At 35.2% G+C, this 22,599-nt stretch overlaps 1 protein-coding gene across 2 annotated transcripts in view; it reads right to left on the bottom strand.

Moving 5' to 3' along the window:
- The window catches only part of TUSC3 (tumor suppressor candidate 3), a 120,102-nt gene that overhangs the window by 67,379 nt on the left and 30,124 nt on the right, over positions 1–22,599 (bottom strand). For both annotated transcript variants that reach the window (XM_061473181.1, XM_061473173.1), the window contains exon 2: positions 8,625–8,794. In XM_061473181.1, the coding sequence (XP_061329165.1) occupies positions 8,625–8,794 (170 nt within the window). The remainder of the gene's footprint in view (positions 1–8,624; positions 8,795–22,599) is intronic.

Here is a 22,599-nt window from a genome sequence, read left to right as displayed (position 1 = left end):
AACAAATGTACATCCATGTGGCATTTGCTGGCAAGAAAGATTCTATAACCAGCTGCAGCAGTCAGATGAATTACACTTGCAACAGTATCATTCTCAACAGCCTATTATTAAAAAAAGTTACAGCTAGTTATGCAACTTTTTGCTTCAAACTCATCTTCTCCAAAATTAAGTGTTAAGTCAAAGGTATGGCATAGAAATCCCAAGATGATGTTAACAAAAAATAATGTTTTCTCTATTTAAAAGTCTCAGAGAAGAGGAGTGTCCTGAGCAGCAAGCATGACACAATCTGCTAACACACACTTATGTGACCCTCAAGTACGATATCAAGAAGAATTCCGGGATCCTTTTCCAGCAAAGACATTCTCTAAACACACAACCACAGAACCATAAAACCACAGGTTCTACCTCAGGAAAAATCCATAGCAATGAATAATTCAGAAGAAGGAAGAAATAAAGAAAAAAATATTAAAAAAACAATCGGAAAGGATCCTTGCAGTACTTCTGGCTTTCCACAGACTCCTTTGCTAATTATTTTAGCAAAGGAACTAAATTATTTTATATTACAAGTTAAATATAAAATTCTTGTTGGAAGTGGATGATCTTAAGGTCCTTTCCAATCCTAACTATTCTGTGATTCTATGTCAAGAATGTCCCCATTTCCTAATTATCATCCTTAGGCATGAAATATATTACAACTCCAGTGGAACTGTGTTGTATCAAGGAATACGCTGTATATGAAAAAATCTATCATTTAAGAAAAACAGTTAAAATGAAATTTTATGCATTCTTGCGGCCCCCCCCCAAAAAAAACCAACCAACCTAAATATTACAAAATCACACAAAACTCAACTTTCACCATTATTGCCAGATTGATTAAAATCTGCTACTTAACACAATTCCTCAATGGGCAAAGTCTGCAATTGTATAAAAAGAAAAAAAGTGATTTAGGCATTAGTTATTTCTAGAAACAGATACTAACATTAAGGAGACTAACATATTCACTGTCATCCTGAAGAGGGCAGTCAGACAACATCAAAGGAATGCTGTAAAATCTTAAGTAATATCTGTAGGGCACTGTTTTGTTAAACCCACTATATTAAAGCTGAACCATTTTTATTATAAGAACAAGATAAAAATCACTTGATTTTGATGCCATCATTCTTCTTAGTCCACTTTTCACTTGGGATGAAACAGTATTTCTGGGAAATTTAGATACTCCAGTTATGTCCCCACTATTTGAGAGAAGACTTGTTTCCATTGATCTCCATGTATTTTGCATCTTTGAACTATTCTGAATTAATATAATGGGTAGAAAGTATCACTTTGCAAAAGCTTGTCTTAGATTTTCAATAAATGGATTCAAAGCATAATTTCATCCTCACACTGAAAATAGCAAAGCATTCTGTAACACATCCTCTCTGCAGCTTTTGAGGACTGTGTAGAAGCAATAGTGAAACACGGAGAGGCAGAAATACAAAGCTATAGGATTACCACATGCAGAACTGAAGAACATCCTATAGTCCACTGTGTAATTTCCAATGGATACAATGTTGATACAATCACACTAATAACTGTAGCATTTGTTACCCTTTTTCAGATACAAAAAAAGCGTAAGTACTCAGCAGGGAAAAAAGTCAACCTCTAATTAACATCAGGCAACATCGACTCTGTCACTTCTTATCTACCTATAGCTATCATTAGTTAATATCAATTCTGTTTGTTTTTATGAAGTAATGCTAAGTATATGAAATTATCATTATATGAAATACTATAACAGCATAACGCAGAACTATACTTGGTATGAACTCATCAGAAGAGTAACGTACAGTAACATTACAGTATTACAGTAATTGTAACGCTGTTTGCTAGTTTGACAGGATTTTTTGATAGAAGGTTTAAATGCTATTGCTGCTACAGTCACCTTAAGAATTTAATCATAACAGCGATGCAGGAACTAGCAACAACAGTAGTAATATTAACCAGTTACCAGAGAATACTGTCCGAACCAAAAGGGAATGTTACTATTAGATTTACCTAGAAAATTCAACACCATGAGAAGTAGCCTCCTATGCAAATGCTCTACAAAATTTTCTTCCAGTACATTGGAAGTATCCATGAAACATTAGAAGTTTTATTTTAAAAGATAAGGTAGATAATCAGATTTTTATAGCTTGAGCTGTATTAAACTGGATTAATTTTATCCAATAAGACCAACATTATAGTAAGAAAAAAAACAATCAGAATATTAGGAAAACAATACACGAGACTGGAATTATCTGCCAAAGAAACCCGTAAAGCATTCTTTTTTGTCAAACTATGGACTGCACAAAACAATTACAAATGTACAATTGACAAAGAATGCATTACCAGGTCGCCTACCCATTCTTACCCATTTGTTTAAAGTAAACGGTCATCAATGCTGTAATCTACCTCCAGAACAACTTTTGGATTTTGTTTGCAATGGTTGTCTCAAAATGAAGAGACAGCTGAATGCATATTTTGACTTCCTCTCAGTATCAAGAAAATAATAAATTCAGAATACTTATTTGCTTTTATTTTTGTTTAGGATGACTCATAACGTCACAACAAAAAGCACTGAAGAATCTACAAATGTGTCAAAAAAATCAACACACACAACAAAATGAAGAGTATGGACACTAGTTGAAAACTACAGTGTTTATGCAATCTAGATATCTATAATAGGAATAGGAGTAGAAAGCAAGCTAAAACCCATGCATGTATTTACAGCATCCCATGAAATTTCAAATATTCTACAGATGAAAAGAAGCTAGATCATATTTTTGTAGGGGGTGAAAGGGGACTTGTGACCACAAGAAGAATGAGTCTCTTACGATGCCTTGTTAAACAGGGCTCATCAATACTTTTATCAAGCTCCTGAAGCGCACTGGAAAAGCAACTGCAGAACTTTCAACAGCTCCCTCCACATTTCCTTTTCCTTCTTTGAACAAAAGTTCAAAAGATAATTCACTCTCAGTACAGTTAAGAGACCTGTCAATGATTTTCTTACTACCTGCGCTTGATCAACCAGCAAAAAAACTGAAAGGCAGAGGATCCTGTTTTTTCTTTCTGATGATACCTCCTTAACTATCAGAATTCTTTTTGCTGTTGAACTACTCTTTGATTGGCTACTTGAAAACAGTTTTCCAAGATACCTTTTTGAACAGGGAAACCAACAGAATTCTTCCATTTTCTAGATTAAAAACCTCCCCTTGGAGATCTCATTGACAGGGCAGATGTTAACAAAATTATGTGTGATCTCTCATATTTTATGTATATACTTTATATGTATATTTACACACATACAACTTCAGCTAACAGGAGTAATCAGTGCTCCTTTCATTATAATGAAACTTCTTTTAAAAATGCAATAGTCTGGTGAAGAAAATTATTGTCTACACAAACTCCTCTGCATTACCAGCCATTTCTAGCAGCGTCTTCATAAATACTGCCTTTACAAAACTGTGTTTTCCAAGAATCTGGAAGCAGATTTGTTACTTCCACAGTAAAACACTATTAAACACCATTCAGGACTGAAACAACACAATTTCATTTTGGGCAGTTTACACATTTGTCTCTGCAGATGGTCACCTGCCATTACTACAGTCTTCCTCTGTTGAATGTCCCCATTTTTCTCCTGACCATTTATGATGCTAATCATAAGCTTGAACTTTATTTGCAATGATTCAAACTGGTTCAGTTACACCTATAAAAGGAAAATTTGGGAATTCACAGGTATAAGCAGGTTCAACAAAGTATGCACAACAAGATCCATTTGTTTCAGCTGGCCTAAAATTCACAGAGAAATGACATGTCTAATTTACATATTTTAACTATTATCCTATAACAAACTACTGAACCAGGTCAAGGTATAGACCCTATCCACTGAAATTCTGTACTTTAGCCTCTAACACTGCTCTGACGCTTCCAAGAAACACAAAGGAGAAAAAAAGACATCAAGAAAAAAAACACACATCCTTTTGCTGATGGGCTTCTGTTCAGGGGTGGAGGGGGAACTCAAGTGATCAGTTTCATTTCTCTGACTCAGATATCCTCTTCTAAATTAAAATACCCCAGTAATGAATTCAAAAAATTAACCGGACAAAAACGCAAGACATTTCTGATATGCAAAACAGAGACAGTTGCTTCTGCCAGTGAGACGAGAGAAGCAAAGCTTAGAAAATAAAAGACCTCATATAATTTGCTTATAGCTTGATCAGGTGGTACAGCAACAAAGAACAAGCTAATGGTAACAATGAATGAAGCAGAGAAACAGCACAGTGACAGTTTTAGCAGGCTAGAGCTAAAGCCTAGGTGCATCTGAAAATCAAAGCACTAATAATTGAGTCGAGTGAGGGTGGGGGGTATTGCTGAAGTCTGGTTGGTAAAATGGTGTTGAACCTTTTGGGAAAATGTAGTGATAATAAAATGTGAGAACAGACTGCAAGGCACAGAAGATGACAAGTAGAGAAGCTGAAGAGAATTTTCACCCAAAAATGCATTCAAGTCAGGCTAGTAGTTACTGTTTGCCTGGATGCAGTACAAAAGTACAGGATGAGAAACAGTCTTCACCTCTGTGAAGATGCTGTTGTCAGAGTGACCATTCTTTTGTTCTCTTTCTTACATATGTAAGGTGGGTTGTTTTTTTTTCAGTAGTGTGACTGATGTGGGTAACAGAGAGAAACTATCTAGTTGAGTGAGTAGCTCAGCACACTGGAAAAACAGAAAGTGGTCTTACATCCAGAGGAATCACTGCTTAGATTCTATTTCTGACTGTTCATCCAAACAAAAATAAAAACCCCAAACTGATTCATCATCACAGCATAGAGGTCCCTTTCATGTATCCAACTCCAATGTGCAGAGTGTATAGACCAAGAATAGCAGTAACATGTAAAGTCAATTAAGACCGAGTTCGATTTCCTGGGACCAAAACTGTTTAATCAAACATGCTTCCAAACACACATGAAGAAAACTCCCTATCTTCAACTGTTAGAAACACATCCTATCCCCACCAATGACTTCACATTCTAAAGCACATAGGATATTTAATCTGTTATGGTTAATTCATATCTGAATAACAGCTATGTCATCTTGAACCTAAACAATTATGTCAACAGCAAAACTGATATTTATGCTACCACTTACATAGTTGGGAAGGAATCGCATAGCTTAGAATACTTTTTGGATTAGAAAATTCAAACTTGCTTGTCCACAAAGCTAGATGGAAATGTTGTACTCCAAATTCTGTTTTAGGATGAAGATGGAATTTCTTTGAAAAACACTCTAGAGGCATGACTAGAGGAGCTACTAACACTCATACAAAGCTGCTGCAGACATGATTCTAACATTTAAAAGTGATAATTTTACAGTGTGATAATATCATATGTATCACATTATGTTAAATAACTTTTGCTAGGGAATACCTACAAAACACACAACATGCTTTGGTTTTACTGAAAAAAGATCAGCTCCTTTATCTGAAAGGACATTTTCTTACATACAGAAGTTTCATCCAAATATCTGTGGTGCCAGCAACTTCTTCATATCTGGCATTTTAAGAAGAAGCTGGTATTATTTCCAAATGCTTTCACAAATCGTAACCGTTAAGTGATTTATGTGATTGATGTCACAATGTCTTCCTCACTGTGCACCGAAAAGCCTCTGAGTCTCCGAGACGAATTTGGTCAGCTTTCTACGTATAGGTCCTTGCTATATGGATAGGTAAGACTTCTTTAAGATGTTTAAGTATCATGCCTACAGGCATTTAATGACTTGGCTAAGATCACCTCAACCAAGTTTTATCCAAAATGTGGAACCTCTCGAGCATTAAAAAAGATTGGGGGTGGGTGGGTTGCGGGGGGGGGGGGGGGGGGGGGGGGCTGGGCAGAATTCCTTCCTTCATACCTTCTAGACAACATCCAAACTACATCATCCTTCAGCAATGTACAGGCACAACAGTCCTTAGCCTGACAGAGAACTTGGTTCACCAAACTGACTTTGTATTCACTCTGAAGAGTGCCAAAAGTGACACCAACTTTCTGAATGTAAAAAGCTACTTCTTCATCCCCAGTAGCACAACCATTCAAAACACCTGCCAGAAAAGTCATAATGATTTTACTGTAAACTCCTTTTAACAACACTCTAAATATAACTAAATGCAAAATCAGATACAACAAAGAATATGGTTTAACAAGATAGGACCCACATGATCCCTTCTGGCCTCAAACGTGCAAATCTACAATGGCCAGCTCTAATAGCAATCAGCTTTCACTGCTCTTCTCCAGAACAGGACCATATTTCCTTCCATCCCTCCCCAACTTGTTATTTGCTGTTTTGTTTTGGTTTTTTTTTAATAGTACTGTGTTTTTCACATTTAGCATTTGATGTAGCTCTATGCAGTTCAAAAAACGTCTTTTTTCCATTTTGAAAATACTGCTCCTCTGTTCATCCCCTGGATGTTTAGAAAAGAGAACACACTGAAACATCAAATCCAGGCACAAAGGGAAAAGACAAAACCTTCTTTTTTAGTAAAAAAAAAAAAAAAAAGCAAGCTGATTCTGTGGTGTATAAACAACAAGGCTCAAATTTTAGTACGGGGGGGAGGAAGTACTAATGCTTGTGACGAAGTTATTCAAAGTCAAAAAATCCAGTCTATGTGCCTTTTTCTATTTGATATATGACATTGATTTCTTTTTGTATGCAATTGTTCTGCAAATATTTTGATGAGTAGCAATTGACTGAAATCTCGGACAAAAGTATCCTCATAGAATATTATAGATTAAGATAAAAATCTATTTTTGCTTTAAGGAAACTGGCTAGTGAATACCTAACAATAAAGTAACGCATGCATTTCATATCCTTTCAGTGCTGCTGTCCATTAATTAGCCACTGATTTGAAAACGTCAATTTTCCTGATAATGGTTTTATGTGCAGTACGATCAACCTCATTAAATTCCTTTTATTTCCCATGAAAAAGTGGATCACAAATCCACATTTATTTAAACAAACCCAACTGAAAGCAGTATGTTGATTTTTTCCTTTATTTTATGCTTAAAGATTTTCAGTTGGTTCTGACATAAATGGCTAGCCTGGCATATTACAGGACAAAGTTTATAAGTTTTCAGTAGAGTAAACAATATACAGCTGTAAGCAAAATTAACTTCCTTAATGACATCAATATTTATATTGTTTTCACATGCCCTACTAAAGAGCTGTACATAAGACAGGGAAAGAATTTGCTATGGCCATTATGACAAACTGAGCTTTATAAAGCTAAACTTAATGTATCTCTTGTAGCTTTATCTACTTTTAGGAAAAGAGAAATGATTTATAACAATATGGCAAAATTTCAATTACTATTTCATCTCTTGAAGTTGGACTGTGGCGACACAAAGAAGAAATAACAGCAACCAACGGCTATTAACTGGACTTAAGAACATTGGAGCTTCTGCACCGACTCCCTTCCCTCCTTCACTGTTCGCTTGTGGAGGGTGAACTCGCAGGAATGCAATTTATATACTCTCCCTCAAAACTGACCAACTGACTTCAATGATGAAAAATTAATCTATAAAAAAAAAAATCTAATAAAACCCATACATGACTACAGGTACACAAGTTAAAAGTTTCTATTGTAAATGTCACATTCCAACACCCAAGAAATCTAACATGCTGCCACATTTACCAGTTTTGCATTATTGTTTAAAGTACACGTATTTAAAACCAAGAAATAATATTTCTTCATATACAGCTTCTGTATTGCATAGTTCTACGGAGTATTTTGCTGCCTATTTAAATACAGTTCAGAACTCCCTGCATAACGATCCAATCTGTTACTAAACACAGTAATTTCTAATGTATATTTTGGCCTAAGAAGATTTTATTAGTACAGTTTCTCTTTTAGTCATGCATTTAATTACCTTACTAGCTTTCAGTCCCTTGGTCCTATTTCCATGTATATCATTAGTCATTTTTTGGATTAATTTACTGAACTAGGAACTTGCAGGGAAAGATCTTAGAAGAATACCAGAGCTACTCTAATACATATTCTAAAAGGAACCACCAGAACATATCAAAGTGTAGTGCTACACAGTATTCCACAATAAGCATCTCCTTGTGGAAAAACATGCTTGCATGTAAGAACTGCTCAAAGCTGTGAAATCACAGGGTAATTCACATCTGCATCACAGCCTCAGACATGCCAGCTGGAAAAAAAAAAAAAAAAATCAGTGAAGTGTATTATTAAATGTTAATGATTCACTTCCGTCACTTTCAAATGTCTTTGGGAAGATCATGGCTGACTGAAATAAATAAAGCAGATTTCTTAAAAAGAAAGTTTTCCTCAGTTCTATACATTTTATTCAACTGTAAGTTAATAAAACCCAAAACTAGGGAGACTTCTAAAATTTGACATACAGATTAAAACACAGTTGAAAAGATGTGGTAATAAAAACATGAGCCTGTTAAATAGTGAGCATCTATCCCATGCAGAGAGCAATCCTACTCGGTGTACTGGACATTGATTAAAAGATTCACTTGAAAACTTGTGGTAAGGAAGGTGAAAAACTTGTGATAAGGAAGGTGAAAAAGATCACTAAGGTATAAATTACCTGCAAACAGAGCACTGCCGCTGGGGCTGGAGAGCAGTAAACATCACTACCACAGAGTAGTTACGAGGCGGAGCCTTCACAAACCTTCGGAATTTGTCTCCATTCATGCGGATGACTGAGCGCCTTGAGCTCCATTCCATCAGCTGTTCCACCTTCTCAGCCAGAAGATTCTGTAATTGAGGACAAGGATGAGGAATGTTTAATCTTAAACTTTAAACACTTCATAGCTATAATTCTGCCTTTGCATCATCACAGCTCCTATGGTCTTAAGCAGCAGGTTGGGGGATCCTCTATATAGCTTATAGCAGAATTCAGTCTTCTATGTAGACAACTGGATTTTAAGTATTTAAAAAAATAACTCAGTGTAGTCTTAAACAAAGAGGATACATAAAATGAAACCAAACAGGTTGCTACTGAAGGCAAAGGAGTAGATGCAAGGCTGACTGTCTACATACAAGATACTAGTACAACAATCATTTAACTTTCATTAAAAACTGGAAACTTTAGAAAATGCAGTATTTATCTTATTTAGTAACAATCACAACAGGATATTGTCAGTCACTCAAATACTAAGATGAAAGAAAAATGTAGCTACAAAGAGATAGAAATAGTTACTACGCTGAGAACTTCTTTATGAATATGTATCACATTGAATTTAAATTAATACAAGTTTTGTATTTTGTTACAGACAGGAATGCACTGTCTTATAAACCAATCTAGCACATACCAAATTTACAACAACTTTAGTTGCTTTTAAGATTGAGAACCCAAAAATATTTTGGCTGAACTATAAGTGTACAAGGAAAAGAAAAATTACTGTGAGTGGCTCTTCTTTTGCAATAAAGTATTCCATCACATGAATGATCTAGAAGCAGGGTAAGACAACCCTCGAGGCAAATACATTCATCTAATGATTCCTATGAAGATCTATTTAGTTATTTGGGTTTTTTTTAAATCAAGTAAGCCGGATGTCACACATGCTCAGCAGAGACTTTTGAGTCTCCCAAGTTACTCAGATTTAGTGAGGTTGCACTGGCCATGCCCTAGGTGGATTGCTAGACCTACAGCACATCAGGATCAATGAAACAATTCATCTTGTTTTAATTCTTTAATTCTCTGCTTTACTTGGAAGCTTGTTGGCAACAAACAACTCCCTTGACTCCTTCAGATTCAGCAATGGCTAACATTACCTTCTAAGAGCTAACACAGCTCTTGTGCAATACTGTGAAGCTCACCATAACGTTCTAAACTATGCATGCATTTTGGTTTGTCTTTTCTCAACACACTAGGTGAAAAGTTAGCAACGAAACTAACCTGTTAAGTGTACTACGCTAGGTAATCAAGCTAGTACTTCAGGAGTATAAAGTCAGTACATACAATTTTACCACTGGCTTCAGTGGATTCTGAAGAAAATTTTTTTCAAATAGCAAGTTATCACTGAATAGATTGCAGATAATCACATACATGGTGAAATATTCTGATCTAGGCCAGATTTCTCTTAGGCAACTGACTGCACCTTGATATCCTAACACTTTTTAGTCCACTTTATTCCAAAAGTCTCCTTTTGCAGAATAAATGGTAGAAGAGACCACGGTCTGACAGCTCTAGAATTCCTAATCAAGCTTGTGGAATATCCTATACTTTACAGCTGTATTTGGCAACATTTTACAGACAGATGAAGGTCTGGTATTTTGTCATTTATAAAACACTTGCAAAATATATGCTGCTGAGTAAGTTATCAACCTTTTCCTCATCTTATTTAATAATGAAATCCAAGAAATAAATCTAGTGTTAAATGAGTTTCCATTTTAGCTGTGCATTGAACTTGAAAGTTGAGTACCTGTGTTCAGGAAATATGGCACAGTTCAACATTCCAACTATCTACGTTAGCACTGGATGAAAAAGGCTCTCACTTTTCAGACACTACACCTAGAAAACTGACCAGTCTGTTAAAAAGGGGGCAGGTGAGGAGGATTGTGTTTTTTTTAACAAATGCTCAAGCTAGCAGACTAGCCTCATGGATTCCATAATTCATTATGTAACTTTTATGTTTTCGTAAGAAAATTGAAATACTGTAAAATAACGTGTAAAAATGAAAAACAGATTGTTGAATAAAGGTGCAAGTATGAGCTCCACCTGCAGTTAAAAACTGTCTCCTGTGTAAAAGAATAGTATTGAAAAAGAAAAATCAAAATAAAACAGTTAGAAAAAAACAGGTATAGTCTTCCCTATTACCCTAATGTGATAACAATAAACACCATAATCTATTAACACCCAGGAGAACATTATTAGAAAAGACAGTGATCTATCCCAAATTATTCTTGCCATGAACATACTGAAACTGAACATGTCCTCCAGTATTTTACCATTTAACATCCAGCTGTATAAACCATACATTAAACTGTCACCAAAGTGAATTCCCATTAGGATTCTACACATTTACAAAAAACTAACTCACCTCTTTCTAACCCCTGGAGAAACTTTTCTGTCAGAGAAAATCTAGAAATAGCAGAGGACTGCTACTCAAACCCACTAGACAAAACACATCTTGTGATGACTGAGACACATTGTCTCTCATGTCCAGAAAATGAGAGACACTATCTCTAGTTTCTGCTCCTTTCCACAGTTTATACAGGTAAAGATGCTACATTAGTTTAAACCTGCTTATTTAAGGAATTCTTCCAAGTATTTCCTGGCTTTATGCTGCTAACGCAAAGGGACTGTTTTAGCTGAAACTAGAAAAGAAAAACAACCAACCAAAATCCATCAAACACACACACAAAAACCAAACAAAAAAAACAAACCAACAATAATAAATAAAAAAAAACAAACATAAATCTGAGAAAAATCTTAATTTATTAAGAAAATTTGCAGATTTGCTGGTGTAAATAACTACATAAGGGTCAACAGATAACAGTGTACTGACAAGCACAGGTAACACTTAAATCAATAGTTGAGAGGCAACCATGAATCATTTATTTATTTTCATTAGCTGATGGCCCAAGAAAAATAAAAGAATATGTATGATCTATGTAGATGCTGTATGATCATGTTGTTTTACCGCATGAATGTTAGTATCTGTAAAACAAATAGAACTAGAACATTACTTGCTGTTCCTACACTGTTTTGTAACAAAATAAAATTTATGGCACAACAGCATTTTATAAAAACTAAATAAACCTTAAAAGTGTAACTGAGAAAATCCAGAACCCAGGAATTTTCTTATAAACAAGGAAAGCAGCTCTTTATTTAGGAGAGTGATTTCTACATAAAGAGATCTCCTATGAAAAATGTTTCTGTTGCTGGAGTAGGAGCAGAGTCATCGGCACTGTGACCTGAATCCTTAGAAGATAAGCAGTTCCCACAGAAATAAGCTGCCTGGGACAGCAATTCTAAATAATTCTGGCTAGCAAAAGATTTTTCCATTTGCAGTTGTCCCCATCACTGAATGAAGAACAAAGAAAGAGAGTAAAGTTCATCTACTACACATCTGAGTTTTCAGTGATGTGATGAAACAACTATGCCGCCTGTCAAAAATGTAGGCAAACTGTGACAAGTTATGAAACAGAAGATGCTTGCAAGCCCAGCTTCTGGCATCCACACCTGAAGCAATTCCCCATTAGGGATTGTTTCCCAGTGATCCCCCATATCCCCTCTCTGCTTCTTAACCCAGTAAAGCTTGGCATATACAACCCTTCCCTTTCATACTCTGACTAGCAGATTAGCTACTCAAAAATGCAACTTTATTTATTCACTATCCCAAGACATGGTGCCTGCAAGACAAAACATAAACAACAATAACAACCATCCTGCATACACACATTTTGCCTTAGCTGACTGTTAATCTTCTTCGGCCAGATATTCTAAATTTCTTTTGGAAAAAAAACAAACAAAAAAACAAACAACAAAATAAAACAAAAAAACACACAAAGGAAAGAAAAAAAACAACCCAAAACATACTCTCTGAGGAAGTAAAACAGAACAAAACTAGTTCAGATTTTCCTAGACACTGCTTGCTCTGTCTGTTCAATGGATACCACTGACATTTTCAAGACAAACCTCGTATTTTTAAAACAAAACATTTAAATACTTGCTGATTCAGAATTGCTCATCTGGGAAATAAACATCATAGCAAAATAGCTGGAGTGTGGCAAACAGAAGTTTCTCCTCAGTTCTCACAACAGTTTTATCATATTGTCTTTATCATATAAATGTATTTCCAATAGTTTTACATTACTGAAAATATATTTTGGATTAAGTTTCTTCTTTAGACCTCCTTTCTAGTGTGAGGTACCCCCTGTCCATGGCAGGGGGTTGGAACTAGATGATCATAAAGTCCTTTCCAACCCATACCATTCTATGATTCTGTGATTAATTTACCTTGCCTGCAGTCAGAACATCACCACACAGATAGCTTATAGCATGAAGGATTATTTAAAAAAGCAATGAACAAAGTCCCAACAATACTATTCAATGTTTCAGTGACCAAATCAGCCTCCTTTCCTTTGAAACACACTGACTCTACCGCTTTGCTTCTCTAAGGTTTCACAAGAAGCTTCAGCTCTTCCTGATGCAAGAGTGTGACTCCTCAGTTCTCCTAGACATGTAAACATGGAAGACCTCAGCTCCAGAAAGGCATGGTCAAGATCTAAGATGAGACATCAGCAGCAGTAAAAGTCCTCAGAAAAACAGGCAGGGACTCAATCTACTGTTAACTACTAGTAACACTGAGTGAGGCATTGGTTATTACCAAGCTATTCATCCTTCCTGATGAAGACAGTCCAATAGCTCAAATTTCACCATTTCTGTAAAGGAAGAAATAAAGCAAGGAGTTTCTAATTAATGATTTGCTACTATATTTTATATATGCCACTGGAGACAAATTAACTACAGGGTTTAGTGGTTTTTTTGTTTGGTTTTCAGTTTTGGTGTTGGTTTTTTGTTGGTTTTTTTTGGGGGGAGGGCGTTTTTTTTGTTTTTGTATTATTTCTTAAACTATGATGTTGAAAATAAACATTAAAAAAAAAAAAAGGTAGCTTGGCTTCCTTTATATGTATCTTACCAAAACCAGCTAATGTAGACTGAATGATCACACTTGATGAAGATTCTGCTTTGTTCATTTAGGTGCATCAAATCCCCAAGAAGCATTGAAAAAAAGAAAAGCAGCCCACCAAGGTATCACCAATAAGGCATGTAAAGTGTTTCACAAGTCTCTCAACCTAATTTATGTAGCTTAAATTCCAATTTGTTTTAGCAGTCTTTTTCAGTTTTTAGTTCTACTAAGGATGATGGTATAAACTGTACTAATAAATGCATTTTAGCACTATGCTGGAAGAATAGTTAACTCCTCTAAGAATGTATCTGATAACCAGAGATATGTAATTACTGACTCCATTACATTAATGGCAGAAAGACAGTGGAATTAACATTTAAAGCATTTTTACACACTATTTAAATTTACAGTTGTTCATTCCTCTGCTGTTCTTTGTTCACCTGATGCCTACATGTTTACACCACCAGGATACTATCAGTATCCTTGAACTATCAAACACAGTTTTTTCATAAACCTTGATAAACTATACTTGCATATACTCAGGTATTTTTATGTACTTATATTACTCTCTACACACTAAAAAGGAAGAAGATAATGACTATTGTCCAGCACAAGCCTTCTAAACAAGCCCTCACATGGCTTATGGACTTGAAGGTGCTAGAGAAGAGCAATTTCTTTTGATATGTCTCTAGATATTCACTCTTCCTTCCAAAGGTTCCTGGGTTACTCTGGAACCTGGCAAAAATTAAGACATATTTCACTTTTATCAAAATTTATTTCTCTTCTGCAGCATTAGTAGCTTTATCCAAAATATGTATTCCCTATTTTGAACTTGTTTATAATCAGAAATTAGATCACAAGCCATGTCAAATTTACAAACTGTGTTAAATGCAGTTTCTTAATTCACAACACAAGAGACAAGAGGCCTAAGGGAGAACTCCAGGATTAAGTAACTGGGTGTCCCTCCAATGGCAGGTGGATTGGAACTTGATGATCTTAAGCTCCTTTCCAACCCTAAGTATTTTATGATTCTATATTCCAGTAAGCAATATACTTTTCTGCAGCAAAAATCAGCAACATTTACATCAAAATCCAGAGGCACTGGAAGCACAGTACAATCTGTTTTGTAAGTCATTAGATCATAAACTAATTCTTGTATTGAGAATGGCTGTATCAGTACTGCAAATAACTCCTTTTCTCTGCAGTTTTCCATAATCTTTCAAATGTTGTTTTTCAATTGAAAAAAATAAGCATGAGTTAATGCAAATATTACTAACCACCAGTATATACAGAAATATGTTAGGATGCTTTTCCCCTTTCAGATAATTTATTTATTTACAAAAAAGCAATTGCTTGAACATAACTGAGAAGCCATGTAAGCTGGCACAGTATGACTGACTTGATACCATGCTCCATTGACTGGAAGTCATTTAGCTGTGACTGAGGATTTGCTTCACGGAATCAGATGCTGATTTTCATCTTTACGCAAAATAGCCTAAAACTGTCCTTTTAAGACTGAGTAGATAAACGAACAGAGAAATAGAAATACTGAGGATTTTTTTATTTTAGCCTGTAAGTTGTTCTATTAGCAATTTAAGAAAAATCTGGTTGATTTCCTATTACACAGAGCTGTCACTTTCTGAACATTCTACAAGGAAGTAGCAACATAAATGCTTTTCCACTGTAGAAAATGCAAGATAGAAAGTAACCTGCATGATGGTTTACATGGATGTATTTTATCCATTTGACTTTAAAAAATATTCTTAATTTCCATGGAGTACAGTCCAAAACTAATGCTTTTTTGTTACTAACACTTTTCAAAATTTTCACAATTTGTCACAAATGTTATTTCTAATGCATGTAAGTATTCATAAGGTTCATCTAAGTCTGTAAAGTCAACAATACGACTTACAGAGTAGTAACTCTAGTACACAACCACACAATTTATTCCAGGAAGTCCCTGCTGTATTGCATTAAATAAACACAAGTTAAAGTGTTTAAGAGTTTACAGAAATAAGCCTAGTTAAGATGCCCTATACAACTACAAGTTTTTTTCCCACTGTTTCACTTGGGTTTTTCTCACAAGCGTGGAAGTAATTAAAAACATAATGAGAAATATCAAAAGGATGAATTATGAATTAGAGAAAAGATATTACAACAAAAGCATCAGCTAAACTTCAAAGTACATTTTGCTTAGGTCACCTTTACACTGAAAGGATATTAGTCTCAGGAGAGCGTAATATAGGACAACCAGGATGATTCCAAGAGTATTTGTTATACAGAAAGACCAAAAAAGTTCCATTTATTCTCAGTAGGAAACACTTCAGAGTGACCTAGCAAAAATATTGCAAAAGTTCTTGATTGAAAGATGGAGAAAAAATCCTTAGCAAAATATTAAAATGATGTAAAAAAGTTAAAAACTAACATCATTCTACACATATACTTCATGTCAATAATGAGATGACCAACCTCCTAATCCTAAATAGCTGTGTATTTTTTTTTCAGTACTCAGAACCTTCACATTCCTGGGAACTGGATATAACCATAGAGTGTAAAGTTTATATTTAAGCAGATACTTCAAGGTAATTCTATGCACAATTACTATTCCACAAATAAAAACTTTTACTAAATCCAGGAACCCATCTCTCAGTTACAGATTATAAAGGCATTTATGATACTAATATACTCATTCAACCTGCCATTTCAAATATTTCTGAGTTTTAGGTAAGACTAAACTTAGCTAAGACAGCCTTTAAGCTCATTGTCATTCTGCGTTTCAGAAATTTTCCACATATCCCTCAAGATATTATTTATGAAGTTCAGCTTGCTGCAATACTCACCTCACAGCATCCAGCAGCATGGCTGAATTTGCAATGGAGAATTATCAATGAACTACGAAAAGCCATTCAAGAACTATCACATACTTTGTGTACCTCTCTTGCTACAAAGAATATCGACTTCCCAGACACACAATTAACATTGTGCTTATTGAAAAACTTTCAGTTCTATTCTTTTTTCCTTCACTTCTTCAGCATTTGTTGAAATAAGCAGGCAGCATGCTATTTAAAGAATGTGCATGACAAGACATCACTTGAACTGTAGTTCCACCTTATGTTTTTTCTTTGTGAGTGTAAAGGCAGGTCCACTCTACAGAGCAAATAGCATCTAGAGGAATGTAGACACCATTGTGAACAAGTGTAGGCACCAGAAAAATCACCCTTTTGTTCCAAGTGTATTTATTCTCTATTTCATGATAAAGCAATTCAGAAATCTCTATCACTAGAAAGACTCTTCCCTTCCTAGTGATACATACACAGCATTGCAGAATTAGCATACTGCCGCTCCTCTTTCCCCTCCCACCCCTTTCCTGCACATTCCTCTGCATATTTGTGGAACAAAAAGATTTAATGTTGAAAGCTGATCTAGCAACGATGATGGTAACACCACAAAGAGGTACACCACTTTAGAAATTTGAGGTTGCTTTGCTTTTGGTGGAATACTGGCATCAAATCAAAATTTGAAGGGGGGGAGGAGGGGGGAGACGGGGGACCAAAAGAACAAAAGTTCAGGGTATTAATGGATTTTCAATCTGAAAATTTATAACCCGAAATGGCATCCATATCTTTTTGCTCTCTGTAAACACAGAGCTCTCTTCACTATGGAATCACCAAATAGAGACTAATCCCTGAAAGCCCTGGAGTACTGTGCTACAATTGAAGATTTACCCAGAAAACAAGCCAGATGACTAAACTATGGGTAAAGTTAAAAAAAAAGAACTTTCTTCCTTTTCTTCAATTTTCTAAGTTATTTCAAACACTAGGTGAAAATACGGTACTTTCAATCACTGAAGGTACAAAATAGATGACTGAACTGCTACCATGAAAACAAGTTTTATTTTCAAAAGAAGCTTATGAACTGCTAGCTATGGAAAAAAACATCAAGACTTTACAGTGAATTAGATTATAAAGGAAGACTGGGAAGGGGAAGAAGCATGTGCTGTTAAAAGAAAGAATGCTAAGAAGAAATTAATTCAGCAATCTAAAATGTATTTTTAAATACCATACAAATCAGGGATGCTTTGGTTTCATGACTGAGTGAAAACACACCGTAATGAAGAAGAATAAAAGGGCTGAAATTAAAACTGTTATAAGGGCATGTAAACACTGTTTGATAATTAGAAATCAGAAATCTAACTGACTGAACAGCAAAACAACCTCAATCAAACATACTGAAATAATTCTGACAGAGCCCCCATGAGAATAATGAACAAACATCTTTTTTTTTTTTTTTAAATTGCTTAGTCAAGGAATATAACAGCACTGTACCTTACTTTGTTATTATATAACAGACAATTAAAATGAGGGTATGTAACATAAAAGGAGGAAGCTAAGTGACCTTTAATTATATCAACAAATCAGCAGAATTCTTCGAATAAGTTGCTCCAGATAAGCACAGAATGACCAGGTTCAGTTGATCTAGAGGCCACATAAAGCATCTAGTTGGAAAACATCATGGGTACAAGCACTCTGGCTACTTGATCTCCCCAAATTAAAAACTAAAAAAAAAAATCCCAATTAAAAAAAAAAACACATATAGGTTGATGTCATTGATTTGCCTTTTTGATATTATGGAGAAGATTTTCAAGTACCTATTTCTTATTGGCACCTATCCTATTAATAAGAAAGGTTAACTTGCTGATTAGCACACTGTGAAACTAAAAAATAGAACTGTATTTCTCACCTGCTTCTTCACAGCAACTAGATAGTAAAAGACTGATGCCAGAGGAAAGATGTGTTAGTGATAAGCAATAAGCACTTTCTATCTTGTGAGAAGCCAATTAAGTAGTTTCTGAAATAAGATATCCAACTATGCACAAACTAGTCTAAGTATAAATTAGGAATTTCGAAGATTACAAACAAAAAGTTGCAGACAAAACAGTTATCAACGTTTAGAGTGGAAAAAGTTATTTCCAAAGGCACTGAAACATTTTCTAACTACTTAACACAAGTAAAAGCTTTATTATTCTTTAAATTCCAGGTGTTCATGTTTTACCTATAAACCCAAGAACCCATAAGATTGAGCTTCTAAAGCACAAACATGGTAGAAAATAAATACAACATAAAATATCATTACTATTCTCACTATAAAAAAGGTAGTTTTTACATCTAAGTCTGCAGTAATCAGCATCAAAAACAATGCAGTTTTTCCACAAAAAATCCTATATCATACTTTTGCTGAAGAGAAAAATGCCAATTTCAAGCCCTATACAAGTCAAAAAATGCTAAGCTTCAATTCCGTAACAGACCCAGTACAGACCACTGTTTATTCTGCATCTAAAGTTAAGGAAATCTGAATACCTGTGCTTCTGAAGTGTAGGGTGTTTAAAGCTAGTGAAATGCAAGAAAAAAATTATTTGGCAGTCTGGTTTTGTGGTTGATTTTAAGGACTTTGTTGACATAGTATAATGAAAAATATAAAAGGAGAAAGGAAGTATGTCTAAAAAACTTGACATTCCACAGACCTATCCCAGTGATTTCCTTTGAAAGCAATTAGGAGGATAATTCTGCAAAGCACTTTCCCTATGCTTTTTGGGGTTGGGGTTTTTTTGGCTGAAGAGAAGACATCACTGTTCCTGACTATCTAAATGCACTCAGATATATTCTGAAGTCCTATGTAGATGCCAAGTCCATAAAGATGTGACAGAGGCTGTACCAGCTCAGGCCAAAAGTCAGCCTAGTCCACATTCAATAACGGACTCCTCCTAAACATTGTGGGAACTGAGCAAACATTATATGTCTGGCACATATTCTCTCATTTGCATCTCAGCAACATCCTGCGGCAGAAAATGTTATCTTTGTATTTAAAATAACTCCACAAAGAAAAAACACTGAAATATTACTGAAGTCAAAGGCTGCATTATCTTTAAAGGACATATCCATTCGTATGTGAATAAAATTTATGCAGCTTCTTGTCTTTGTTCACAGCTAGCTGAAAAGATACACTACGGCTAATTCAAATTATTATCTCACATTTCAACATTAGATTTTTGAAATCTGCATTCTTTAAGGTCAATATTAGCGCACTAGTTAACCATGCCACCTCCCATCACCCCATTTTCAACTCCCATTCAACATAGTCTGATGCACAGGGGAAAAAAATGCACCTCAAATCTTATTTTATATTTTATATTATATATTTTATATTTTATAGCCTTAGGAATCTTCAGAAACAGTTTTCCTATGAATAGTTTGCCTTTATGAACGAGAAGATTCAGTACTGCACTTTGTCCCCTTCGACCCTAAGACAGCCACTTCCTTAGCTCCCCTACAAATGCTACATTTGCCATAATAATGAATTAGCAAAATTAGCTACCCAATGGGTCTAGAGAGAAAACGGAAACAAATCATTTTAGTTAAAAGATAGGCTATACTGCCATTATTATTTTTTGCAATAGCACAATGTCTAAGCTAAAACAGTCATGCCTTCCTGTTGGAAGGAAAACCCATGAAAACTGAAGCAGTAACTGACCAAAAAAGCACAGAATAGTTCTGATCTATTAATTTGTCAATTTAACATTACAAACCCAGTTACAAAGACAACCTAAGAGGTGAGTTAAATAGCTAGCTGAAGATCAAGGAAGAGAAAAATCTTTGATAAGCTTATTCTACTTTAGGGAGCAGGATGGAAGTAGGAGGGTGATACTCTTGATAGATTAATAATAATTGATGTTGAGAAAAAGATTACATAAGCTTAAAACCACTTATAAAATCTGACAAATAAATGCAAAGCTCATTAATAAATTTAGCCACAAAACTGGTGAATATTCATTGAAATTCAAGAACGAACAATAAATCACCGCATTACATGGAAAAATGTCAATTGGGAATGTTAACATTGGTTGCACACGCTTTAAACATAGTCATTCGGGCAGATCATCACTGACACTTCTTACAGTCTTAACAAGATGTTAGAGAATAAGTAGATGCCACTTATCAGCTTGTTCCAATTTTAGTCTGCCACAATTTACACTCCAATTTACACTGTTCAAAGCAGTCAGGATTTCATATTTCATGAACTGGACACTACAAAAATACACATTACCTACAGAACTGTGCTATTCATTGTGATAAAACTCCTTCCTACTGGGGGCAGTGGAGGGACAAAAGATCAATATTAGCATCATGTATGTGCATATCCCTAAATAAAATTCTCAACTTACACAGTTGTGTCGTCCATCGTCGTCCCCCAACCCCCCCATATTTAGAAGAAAATTATGGAAAAAAATCTCTCATTCTGACAAGCCTAGCGATGAAATGCATGTTAGCAGGAAATACCTTCAGATTTAAGAAACCCACTGCAGACACTTTAACTCCTACCCACCCATTTTCAGTGAAATACATCAGTGACCACAGGGAGGAGAAACCATCACTAAAAATTAGATGCAATCACTGTCCTAATCACTACAGACAAAGACAGAGAATACACTTTATCTCCATTTGACAGAAACCCATCCTTTTGCAAGAACAGCACATGATTCGCTATAAGCTTTTAGGTCTGAATCATATTTAAAAATAAGTACATGAGGCATAACTTTCCAATTTACTTTCCTGTAGTACATAAGTACTTATCTCCCACTGCAACAATGCAGTTTGACTGAATTGAGTTTACTGTGCAAAATAATACATCCTAATAAGGAATAATGTATACAGGATAATAAATATAAAAATTAAAAATAATGTAGTTAAATATTCTGCATTATATATATACATGGAGTTATGCATGCAGGACTGCAACTGGATGAATACTAATCAACCACACAAATGGTCTGGTTTATACACACAATCCAAATAACATTCTGGCTTGACTAAAATCATCTGATTGCCTGACATACTGTTAGTTTGTCTCATTGGGTTTGGCCAAATAAACAGCAATTTAATGTTTTGTGGTACAAGGTGAGAAGAGACAATTTTTGTCTGAAAAAAAATATTGCTTTGCTAAAAACTATGCAAACATACGGTTCAGAAGACGAATAACAGTACAGAAATGCAAGTATTTAAAGAACAGACAGGGCTTGTCGGCCAGATGGCTTTTTACCAGATCTTTGCAAAAGGGGGTGGGGAGAAGTAATCTGTGGTGTGACTAAGTCACTTTGCATATACACAGTTCTGTCTTCAGGATAAGTTACCAGAATCTGTTACACTAAAATAAAACTTCTTATTTATACAAAAACAAATAACCTGTTTGAGGCACATAACAGTTTCCACTTCAAAAAACTTACAGTTAGCACAAGAGGAAAATTTACTCTCCTGCTACTTCTAACTGGCATTTAAACACACTGTCAGGGCAAAGTAACAAGACGCAAATAAAGCAGTTTTCAGACAATGAAAACTGCAGTTTCAACGAACACAACAGATTTCAGGAAAGCATATATTTAAAAAACATTAACACAGAAAGCTATGTAAGAAAGACAAGACAATGCTTTCGCAGAGGATGCTGGTTTTACAGAAAAGTTGTGCTGGAGAGAATTCAGGTCCTGAATCAACTGTAGAAACCACTTAGAGCAAGCTCCATTACCTGCTGATTTTCATCACAGTCCACAGCACCTTTAAAAGCTTCTTTTTCCTCTTTTCCACCACTCATTAACATGAAAGGACCCACTTATCCAATGGAAATTAGCAAGAAGAAAGAGGAGGACTACTGGCTTACTGCAGCAGAATGGGCCACCAGCACTGGGTGGGACTCAAAGAATGGGAAGGAAAGATTCAGAAAGCAATAGGATTTCTTCTTCTAGGAAGAGGACACACAGAAAATCTCCAGGAGATATTACAGAAGTAACACAGGATCAACAACAACAGAGGGAGAAAAGCAGACCTGGAAAACAGTCGAGATGGTATAAGCACACAGGATGTGAGCTTTTGCCAT

This window comes from Pezoporus flaviventris, unplaced genomic scaffold (assembly GCF_033815535.1).
Source record: "Pezoporus flaviventris isolate CSIRO_AGI_PZ_B2104156 unplaced genomic scaffold, CSIRO_AGI_Pfla_v1 ptg000002l, whole genome shotgun sequence".
Classification (NCBI taxonomy): domain Eukaryota; kingdom Metazoa; phylum Chordata; class Aves; order Psittaciformes; family Psittacidae; genus Pezoporus; species Pezoporus flaviventris.
The sequence above is the reverse complement of the archived record's forward strand: the minus strand, read 5'-3'. Positions and strand labels throughout refer to the sequence as shown.